The sequence below is a fragment of the Gadus chalcogrammus genome, chromosome 20 (genome assembly GCF_026213295.1).
Source record: "Gadus chalcogrammus isolate NIFS_2021 chromosome 20, NIFS_Gcha_1.0, whole genome shotgun sequence".
Taxonomy (NCBI): Eukaryota; Metazoa; Chordata; class Actinopteri; order Gadiformes; family Gadidae; genus Gadus; species Gadus chalcogrammus.
Window position 1 is genome coordinate 7,281,221 of NC_079431.1, and position 10,613 is coordinate 7,291,833.

Consider the following 10,613-nt stretch of genomic DNA (forward strand, 5'->3'; position numbering starts at 1 on the left):
CTGTTAGTTAGTCCTAGGCTAGGCACATTTATGGTGAATCCCTTAGATAAGTATTAATGAATATAAGTTAGCATTTTAACTGTAATGTTTCTTCTTGTATTACATCTGGCTGGTTTGGACTGTGACGGCGGCCCTGCGATCCTCTGCCGTCCTCAGCGAGAGTCTGTGTTCGGCTCTGGACCGTCATGTTGAAGGGGAGACAACAGGGACACAGTCCTGGGCCGAGACACTCCAAAATGAGGTTGCAGTGAGGCACGCGGCCCCCGTGCATACCGTTCACTCCACCAATCACCCGGGGCTCCCCGGCAGCTTGCCTGTCATCCCCGGGATGACAGAACGCGCCTTCCATCCAAAGTACTTAACTGTCTATTCCCTACTCTATTCCATTGGTCACTTGTGTTTACCCCCGTTGTATTTCAGTGTTCATTGTTGACCTGCTGCCTAGTTTCCTTTTGTGTCCTGGTGCAGTTCTGTGTACCTCTGTAAACACGGCGATGATGGCCGCTGGATTGCAATCGTCCCCCGTGCTTTCCCATTAGCAGGGATTAACGGCCATCGAGTTGCGCATTAACACACGTTGGCCACGCGCCGCCGCCACCGCCAGATCCTATCTGGACCCAGGGATGACTCACTTTCCACTAGCCCTAAATCGAGTCCTTTTACGACTCTCTTGAATAGCAGGAATAGGATTATCGATTCCAATTGTACTATTTCTTAAACCAGACAGATACCCGCATTCATACTCACACATCAATACACATATTACAGGACTACAGAGATGCACAAATTCACTCACTCACTCTCACACACACACACACACACACACACACACACACACACACACACACACACACACACACACACACACACACACACACACACACACACACACACACACACACACATATATATGCATACACAAACACACTCACACACACATTCAGGTGATTACTCAACCCCACACACGCCAACGTATGTATTATGTATACAAAACGCATATGTCATAAGGCATCGACACCGACAGACATGCATAACACTCACTCTAAAAGGTCAACTGATACTATGCATACTAACCCTATAACTCATATGTAGCGAGCATAACCAGTGCACAGACACACTGTAAACACTGGCCAATGACTTGGCAAAGAAAACATCCCAAATAAACACTTTGTGGTTATATTAGGACACACTAGGATTTGGGAGATCGAATGCCCAAGCTATTATTAACGATGGACCAGCTTAAATGTGTATGACATAGATACTATTGAATGTTATTAATAGATTGGCCCAGTAAATAGATACGGTAATATCTAAATCAGGTTAATACAGTAGAACCATCTGGTAAGCTGCTCACCTTTCTGTGTGCGTGCGTGCGTGGGTGTGTGAGTGTGTGTGTTTTTGTATGTGTGCGTATTTGTCTTTTTGCATGTGTGTGTACGGGTGCATGTGTGTGTGTTTTGTGAGCATTTAAAATACACACCTGTTTGAGAGTGTTTTCGAGTGAGTGAGTCCCACAGCTGAGCCCATAGACATACGTAATATGCGCTCATAAAATGGAATACCTCTGTACATTCTAGGTATCATAACGTTTTTCTGCTGCATGACTGCATTGGTTAAAGTGTGTGGACCCAGTTGTCTTTCAGAAGTGATTATTCACACAGTACATGTCATTTTGGGATGTTGTAGTGAACCACTAATACAAATATAGTGCATGCCCGGAACCAGAAACAACTAATTTGTGTGTTTGTGTCCGCATGTGCATGTGTGGGAAGGATGGAATAACTTGGATGGAATAGGTCCATCTTCATTGTCATTGTCATCATTGTCCATGGCCAGTTGTCTCTCTGTCTCTCTAAGCCTCCAGAGCCCTGGCCGCTTGTGGGGTGTGTCACTAACAATGCAGCGTCCATAAAACAAAGAGAGAGGAAGACCACAGAGGGGAGCAGAAAGAGCAGAGAAGACCATCACACACCATCAGCATCACGTCCTCCTTAAGGGTATGTACCACATTGCTCTAAATGTAACGGCTTGTTTCGAAACTAATCCAATCCTATGTTTATAAAATGATGTGAATGTTTCTTTACTGATTTCATTATTACTAATGTTAGACCATAGAATGTAATCATGGATTTTGTGGAGATAATGTAGAATGTAAAATTACTCCTTGAAGTTAATGCACCTACTACAAATTCCAAAAAACCTTAGAAACCTTTTTCTTTTTACAAAAATTTCTCAATATCTTGATTCCTTCACGAATACTTAATGACCACTTGGAATGGATCAATCTACTTCATAGATACGGTTGGCAAACAAAACAAGAGTGGTGGGACCTACCTTTTGACGGCATCTTAGTTGTCATGGAGAGGGCTCCCCCTGCCATGCGAGCTGCCCGACTCCAGCCCTACCTGGAGACCGGACCCCCTCAGGAGCAGCGCTCTGTGCTGGAGACCGGCGCGTTGGAGGAAGGTGATGTGGACACTACCAGCCATATTGAAGTAATATCTCACTCAAAAATCTCCCAGAACTCTTCTGCTGCTATGGACACGCTGCCGGCAATAAACACCAACATGCCAGTGTGCGGGACCAGTGTCAGTTTTGGGCCGTTTTGGGGCTGTTTGTGCAAGCACCTTAAGGTGACATAATTTACCACCAGGTGTAAGTGTGATTAACAATTACAAGCCGTTTGATAGTTTATTGGCTAATCACACTCACACCTGGCGGTATAATAGGTCACCTTTTAAGGGATCTTCCGCCTCACTTCCACAGCGAAGGAGGACTGCGAGCGGATGTCGGGCGAGGCGATGGACCGCAGGAAGGTGTGGGAGCCCAGTGTTTACTACTCGCTCGGGAAGGAGTCCTTCCACTTTGCCGGGCATGACATCAGCATCCGGGAGTCCATGGACACGTATGGCGCTCTGATCTGGCCCGGGGTGAGTTCAGCTGCTGCGCTACTCTCGGTTCCACCCCTGCGCTCCGGTTTGTTCATCTCCCATTGAGGAGGGCGTGGTGGTACTCATGATGGGGATGGTTTTTGTTCTGTGCAGGCGGTAGCTTTGTGCCAGTTCCTGGAGAACAACCAGCAACAAGTGTGTATCATGGATAAAGCGGTGCTGGAAATCGGGGCAGGGACTGGCTTGCTGTCCATCGTGGCCAGTCTACTGGGTAAGTCTGCTGTTAGTTCGACCATACATTGGGTGGACCACTATATTTGTATGTTCGGGTGGAATGGTCTTTTGCCGTTATTTTTTGTTCTTCTTCAGGAGTTCACTTTGTAGTCACTTTGGTGTTCACCTTTGGTTAGGGTCTTAGGTATTTACCTCTCCTCATCTGCTCTGTCTTGACAAAGGAGTGCGTGTTTCACATGAATTAACATAACTCTCAGATTGCCTAACAGATTGCCTAACAGATGGTTTGCCTCTCGTGTGCGCGGTTCTCCAGGGGCCTGGGTCACGGCCACCGACCTGCCCGACATCCTCTCCAACCTGACCTTTAACCTCACACGGAACACCAGGGGCCGCGCCCGGTACACACCGCAGGTGGCGGCCCTCACCTGGGGCCAACACCTGGACCGGGACTTCCCTCGCAACGGCTGTCGCTATGACTACATCCTGGCAGCGGATGTGGTCTATCACCATGAATGCCTGGAAGAGCTCCTGGCCACGATTCGTCACTTCTGCCACCCAGGAAGTACGACCACACTGCTGTGGGCCAATAAGATCCGCTTCCAGTCCGACCTGTGGTTCATAGAGCACCTAAAGAGCAGCTACAACACCAAAATGATCTGCGAGTTACCACAGCAGGAGGTGAAGATATACCAGGCCACGGCAAAGGAGTGACTGGGAGGACGGACACGGAATCCGTCCACGATGCATCAACGGATTGAACGATCATCGATTAATGGGTCGACGGATGGGACACCGAATGGATGGATAACAGACGAATAGGATAGATGGAGCAATGATCAAATGATTGGGCAAATGAGAGATTGGGTGGGTGGATGGATCCACATGAATAGGTAGCAAAGCAAGATGTTTAAAACATATCAGGTAGGCAGTCTGTGTACATGATTGGGGATCAATCATTGGTTTGATCAACTCTGATTCAAGGTCTACATGGTTGTAGCATCAAAAGAGGTGCTGAACCTCAATGAGACCAATCGGAATAAATAAAGGTTGAATAAAAAAAAAAAAAACATGGGTTGGTGATATGAGCAGGGTTTTGCTGAAGCAGGAAGTGAACACTTTTATTGATATATACATTGAAACTTTTTCATACAATTTAAGTTTTTGTTTTTTTAAGGTTTTTCTTCATACAATTTTGCACTCAACTGCTTCATTTTATAAATAAATTGCTTGGCTGGAAGAAAAAATATTTTTACATTTAGCTTATAATACAATTCACTCAATATACTGCAAATTGTAACATAGTTGTTAAAATATTATTTAAAAACTGGCATAAAGTATTAATTTCACACAGAAATAAAAACATAATGAAAAGTACTGTATTTGTGGTCTTTGGTCGATGTTTCTCAGTGGTTTTAAGAAACTGAAGTTAAAGCTAACAGTCATTACTTCTTACATTCACCATAACCATTGGTAAGTCACCTCATCTACAAGCCACACCTAAAATTAAGGAACTTAAAAGCATCACAATATATACAGCTCTAAAAGCGATATCTTCACAACCTGGTCGAGTGGAGGGAACAGAAGAGATAATCTCCTACACCAAGACCTCCTCTAAACAATTTCCATGACCTAAAACTGCAAAAGAAAAAGAAATCCATCTTGGAAGCAATCCGGCCTATCCTTTGAAATGTCTTCAGCAGAAACCATCCTACTTTCAAGGTCAAATCACCACAAAACCGAGGTCGAAAGAGCCTTCTGGAGTTCTGGGGGTGTTGAAAGGCTCAGTGATGCAGGCTCGCCCCCTCGTGGGGACCCTTACGCCACAGAGCAAGTGGAGGACTTTGGGGGTTGTTCTAAGATGGACTCCCTGCGGAGGTCGTTGGGAAGAGCCCCGTCCACGCCCCAGACGTTGAGCTCACCGTAGAGGCCTGTCTCGATCATCTCCTCCTGCCAGGGGATGGAGATGTTCCCCGAGGAGAACTCGTCGAAGAAGGTCTTGTCCGGTTCGTCCAGGGCCACGCCCTTCACGGAGGAGAAAGCCCCCACGTCATCCAGGCTCTTGGCGTACACCACCTTGGGGTCCGGGACAAAGGGAGGGGAGAGTAGACCTGGAATCAGGAGAAGCACAGGTTTAACATCGCCACCATCGTCATAAGATGAGGGGTTTTGATGCCCCTATGGCTGGGGTCCAAAATGAACACCTAGGTTACATACTAAGAAATCTGGCTGGCTGGTCAATGTTTAGACTTTAGACAAAAAATAAAAGAAAAGGCACAGTAGGTCAAATCTAGTGGCATCTAGCAGAAAGGACTTGGCAGGAATGGATTGTAATATTACATTTTTTGTTTTACAGACTAAAAAACTGAATCCATTTCATGAATCATTCAAGGAAGCTGACTTGGCTACTTGATTCTATAGTAGACCAAGACATCATTTTGCGAGTATCTAGTGGCCTCTTACAGGCCTGTTTAGGCCACCCTAGCTTCTCAGGTGGCCTAAAGTTGGTTGCAGTATGCAACCTCACGGCTAGATGCCACTAAATCCTAAACAGTGCACCTTTCATTTTGGACCCTGAGACATAGAGAGACGAGTTCTTAGAATGGCCCTTGTGTCCGTACCCTCGTTCAGCTTCCTCCAATTGATTTCGCTAAAGAAAGGGTGACCCCTGAGCTCGTCACAGTTGTTGTCCTTGAAACCCAGCCTCTTTTCCACCTCTTTGGCCATCAGTGCATCGCACAGGGACTTGGAATTCTCACTGAAGGTTTCTGGATAAGTCACAACCCTGTTCAGAATGCGTTCCTTCATCGTGTCGCGGTCAACCTGAGTAGAGACAAAATGGAGATTGAACCGATTCATGGGAAGAGCCAGGCAGACTGAGAAAGACAACCTTTTACAGATGGGACTAATGACAGTTAGTGGCACAAGGATTGGATATGAGAGAAGACAAGATAAGGTACACTATAGTAATCCCAAAAAGGGCAACTGGGAGCCACCACATATTGACCACAAGCGAGACGGAAACTCACAGGCAAATACATCTCAAAGTAGAAACAAGACACAGGGATGTACGGCACTATTTAAAAGCATTAGTGGATGAACTCCTGTAATGACTCCATTCAGACATCTCAAAATGAATACCTTCTCTCCTCTCTCCCTGAATGGATTCTTGGCCGCCAAAAACTCAAACAGCGTCACACCGAGGGTAAAGTAGTCCACAGAGGTGTCATACTTCTCCCCCTTCAGCATCTCTGGAGACATGTACCCTGAAGGGAACGATGGGGTATAAAAGATCTTTTTAAAAGGCTGACGGCCAACACTTTTCAGGGATGAATGGTCCAACGAGTGAAGCCAGAAAAGGGATGTGTGTTATGGAGTGGCTGGATATCTGCGTGGGTTGGACAGAGACAGACCTGGTGTTCCAGCGTAGCCTTTTGTCTTTGTCTTGCCTTCTTTCAACTCCACAGCGAGACCCAGGTCGGATATGCGCACGTTCCCTGGCAAAAGACGCACATATTCCAATATTTAGACGTTTATGTGTAGAATACTATGTTACAGACACACACAGATGCAAACTTGGAGCAGTACCTTCGTTGTCTAGCAGAACATTTTCAGGTTTGAGGTCTCTGTAGATTATTCTCTTCTGGTGGAGGTGCTCCAGGCCTTGGATGATCTGGGCGAGGTAGAAACAAGCTCTGGTCTCGCAGAAGCCTGGGTTGTTATCATCCACCAGGTAGATGTGGTACCTGCCCCATTGCGAGAGAGGGAGATTGAAGTTATGTCATTTTGTGCTACACACATAGGCCCAAACATCTAATAGATATTAAGACAATAATATGAAGAGTTGTATGTTGCTTTACGCTGCAATAAATGAATTAACTCAAACCAAACTGTCATTAATATTCCTATGTAAATGCTTGACCTAAAAACATGGCGACTGTCACAAAAACAACAAAATGGATGGATTTACTGATTGAAGCTATAGTGTTATTGTAATGCATAGAAGGGTAATTATATTGTGCTGAATACAGTTAATATATCACTTAAACTGGCTGTATATATACACATTCTACCATTTGAGTTGAATGGTAGTTCACAGCTTTTTGTGGAGGCGTATGCATATTCAGCTTTTTTTTTTTTCTTTTTTTCATTGCGTGCAACAGAATATAATAGAAAATTCAAATGGATTTTAGTGCCATTCAGAATAGCACATTAATAAAACTGCGGAGGGAAATTCATTAAACGTTTTTTGGAGCACCTGTCGATCCTACGATGTGGTTGTTGATTTGTGTTTGATTTAGGCTTGGTTTGCTTTAGTTATGACGTACTTGAGGTCTCCTCCGTTCATGATGGTCATGACCAGACAAAGTTCGTCCTTTGTTTGGAATGCGTAGGCCAAGGACACAATGAAGCGACTGTGGACCCTGGCAAGAATTCTCTTCTCCACCATTGCCCCCTAGAGTTGAAACAAAGTAATAAAGATAATTGATTACAATACTTTTAAACATTTAAAACATTTTTGAATGTTTGTCTGTTTAAGAAGGCATGGTTTTATAAAATACACTTTTTTTAAATGTATTTATTCCCAGTGGTTTAGGTGCTGAAAGTATAGTGCTAAGGGTGCTGTTAGTACTACTAATTGGATGGGTGAAATTATATTGGCAATAATAAATATATATTTGGTTACATTTCTGAGTGTCCGCTTTTGTTAGCAATATCTAGTCCTATTACACATTTCAGCATTCTTTCTATGCGGTAGCATTGGCCTTGGAGGGGTCTCTAACATTATACCAAAAGGGAAAATGTATTCAAAATCTAGTAGGCCTATCTAAATTCAATCGAATTGGCTACTCTTACAATATGTTTAAATTAAATAGGAACAAATCGATTGTAGCATGTTTAATTGGAAATGGAACACAGCCATATTGGGCGATATGTGTCGTAAGTGTTGCTTTAACGCAACAGTTTGGAAATGTCCTAAATGTTTGCAACTTAAATTGGCATAAGCTAAGCAGCTTTTTTGGGGGGGATGCAGTATGGGGTGAGATGCAATCGATAACTTTTCATTGTTGATTAATTCGGACACAGCATATTTATCCTCGCACATATCATTTTAAATGGGGCCCGTGCGTAAGGGACTTCAATTAGATAAGAAGGCCTATATATTGTTTATAATTACATTGCAACGTGAAAGCATGTGCATTTACGCTAATATGCGCTTGCATCATCCGCACAGCACCCTTCGAAAGAAATACGTTCCCCCGCGCATGCCCAGTGGGTTGATATTCTATTAAGTATAAATTAAGTTGGATAAGACTGCGGCGCGTGTCTTAAACCCCAAGTCAAGGGCAAGAGCGAACATGGCCAGACTATTAGTTACAGTCAGAAGGGCTTTCCTCTAAGCCCTCAGTATTAAATCTGTTTAATACCACGGGCTAAGGCCCCCAGAGATATAGCCAGGGACAAAGATGATTATCACAGGACAATTGATTATTGGAAATTGTTTCAGAGCCGTAGCCGGCCGTTTGATGGTTTGATGACGTTTAAGAAGAAGAGAACGTTTAAGCGTCTTAGGGTACCGAGAAAAGCGCTACATAAAACCTAGGTATTATTAAGATTGCGAGACGTTTTGCCTACATTTTAGAAAAAAATCATTCTGACGTACATTCCACTTTTATTGTGTTTTTATTTAAATGTCTGATGAGATAGGACTCCAACTTTGAATAAAATGATAAATGCATTCATTAGAATATTAAAACGCTAGAGGTCATTAATTAAATGGAAAGACTAATGTTTAATGCAGCTGGCCACACCACTTAAATAGGCTATTTAAAAGTGCGTTCATCTCTTCAGTCGAAAATATCCCTGAACCACCTCAAATGCCCCAATTCTCTTCATCAATCATGTCATAGTAGCATACAACTTGGTCACTAGGCTACAACTTGTTTCAGGTCAAGGGTATGCACCACTCGGGACAATGAGGGTACTTATAAAATGAAAGCCTGATACGGCATTGGATGATTGCAGTCAAGTATGAAAAGAGAAACAGCAGCTGATTTTTGAGTACATCACCTCATTGCCTTTACGTTTCTTCAATCGTTTCTTGTTCAGCTTCTTACAGGCATAAAGTTTCCCAGTGGCTTTCATCTGACAGGCGGAAACTTCCCCAAAACCGCCTTTCCCCAGCACACGGAAATCCAGGAACCAGTCATCGTCCATTGGCTGCATCTCGAGCCACTTCCACTGCAGGAACCTCTTCAGGTACATGCTCTCCAGGAAGAAGATGTAAGGGACCTCACGGAGGAAGTTCATCACGCAGGCCAGAGCTGGGGCGAACAACCCGTCCCCGGCCTCCTGTTGACCCTCTTTCACTTTAGCTACGATTTCCTCCGAGAGAATGGGGCAGTAGTGCTTGGCAGAGGGTTCCATGTACCTCGTGACGATCTTGGCGGCCTTCTGGCTGAGGTCACCCTCGTCTGCCAAGTCGTACGCCTCGATGTCTTTCCACAGACGCAACGGGCCATTGTATTCTAGGGTGGCACTCAGGAATTCCCTGAAGAGGCGTCTGCCTATGGGCTGTTCGATGCACACGAAGTCAAACGTCAAGTCGAGCGTGTCCCTCAGGTCCTCGCACACGGTGATGTGGGGGAGCTTGAGACGCGAGTGGTACTTCTTGTCCCGCGCAGCCGCCGCGGAACCGTCGATGCTGCCACGGGCGTTGATGTAGGCAGAATTTGCCACCACCGTGGTGAGGGCTCCAAAATCCATGTTGTTGGCCGGTTACTGTGAAGCAACTCTGAGGACGGACATACCTACGCAAAAATAATGTTGGAAGGAGGGGGGATTGGTCATCTAATTCGCTGGGGTGCAAGGATGAAAAAGCAGGTGAGGCGGCCAGCGATGCAGATTACAAAGAAATGACAGAGCATACGAGGAGTGCATGCGGAGAAAAGGGAGGTCCGCGTCTGAAATAGACCAATGTACTTGACAGGGACACACTTCAGCATCCACATCCACATAGAAGGGACACACACAATCACACACACCCCTGCGTCAACACCTTTCAGTAATCCATTAACACCCTAATGCCCTCGACAAAATGCGCGAGCTCGACCTAGGGAAGTGGTGATACAATACATGCCTGGATACCTGGATTATGACTGGTCAGCCAAGCGGCACAACATGTAACAGCGACATTACGTTGGTCACTCAACTGATCTTTCTCAACCGCGTTTAGTGCAGAGGAGGCACTTTCTGTAAGTAGGCCGAATGAAAAAAACTCAAAACACATGAAATTGAATGCCTTAAGTCCTAGAAAGTTACAATACAATGTTTACAAATTTGTGTGATAAATTGTTTTGGTATACAATACTTTTAAGACATATTTGATAAAGGCTGCCCTTATGGCAAGTTATTATTCATTTGTAACAGTTCATAATTCAATACTTTGTTGTAAATCGCCTGGTATTCCATCTGGTGCCTCAAGACAAA

At 44.6% G+C, this 10,613-nt stretch overlaps 2 protein-coding genes across 3 annotated transcripts; one reads left to right on the forward strand and one right to left on the reverse strand.

Moving 5' to 3' along the window:
• The first annotated feature begins 127 nt into the window (after positions 1-127).
• Positions 128-4,480, forward strand: mettl21cb (methyltransferase 21C, AARS1 lysine b). 2 transcript variants are annotated; one of them, XM_056579792.1, is made up of 6 exons: positions 128-354; positions 1,858-1,997; positions 2,297-2,466; positions 2,767-2,930; positions 3,045-3,162; positions 3,439-4,480. In XM_056579792.1, exons 3-6 carry the CDS (start codon positions 2,358-2,360, stop codon positions 3,834-3,836), a joined length of 789 nt encoding a protein of 262 aa, XP_056435767.1. In that variant the 5' UTR covers positions 128-354; positions 1,858-1,997; positions 2,297-2,357; the 3' UTR covers positions 3,837-4,480. The 2 variants fall into 2 exon arrangements, with proteins under 2 accessions (XP_056435767.1, XP_056435768.1); XM_056579793.1 differs by lacking the exon at positions 128-354 and having other exon boundaries at positions 1,842-1,997.
• grk1a (G protein-coupled receptor kinase 1 a) lies at positions 4,213-10,133 on the reverse strand. Its single transcript, XM_056579788.1, has 7 exons — positions 9,195-10,133; positions 7,451-7,578; positions 6,711-6,868; positions 6,536-6,619; positions 6,264-6,388; positions 5,744-5,945; positions 4,213-5,233 (listed from the first exon to the last, which is right to left on the reverse strand). Exons 1-7 carry the CDS (start codon positions 9,888-9,890, stop codon positions 4,941-4,943), a joined length of 1,686 nt encoding a protein of 561 aa, XP_056435763.1. The 5' UTR covers positions 9,891-10,133; the 3' UTR covers positions 4,213-4,940.
• Positions 10,134-10,613: the final 480 nt, after the last annotated feature.

Excerpts from the sequence above, each read along its gene's own strand:
- mettl21cb (XM_056579792.1), top strand. The coding sequence starts at position 2,358 with ATGGAGAGGGCTCCCCCTGCCATGCGAGCTGCCCGACTCCAGCCCTAC. Across the intron at positions 2,467-2,766 it reads GACCGGCGCGTTGGAGGAAG|CGAAGGAGGACTGCGAGCGG; the intron begins GTGATGTGGACA and ends TCACTTCCACAG. Across the intron at positions 2,931-3,044 it reads GCGCTCTGATCTGGCCCGGG|GCGGTAGCTTTGTGCCAGTT; the intron begins GTGAGTTCAGCT and ends TGTTCTGTGCAG.
- grk1a (XM_056579788.1), bottom strand. The coding sequence starts at position 9,890 with ATGGATTTTGGAGCCCTCACCACGGTGGTGGCAAATTCTGCCTACATC. Across the intron at positions 7,579-9,194 it reads AGAAACGTAAAGGCAATGAG|GGGGCAATGGTGGAGAAGAG; the intron begins GTGATGTACTCA and ends TTTCAACTCTAG. Across the intron at positions 5,234-5,743 it reads TTGGAGGAAGCTGAACGAGG|GTCTACTCTCCCCTCCCTTT; the intron begins GTACGGACACAA and ends TCCTGATTCCAG.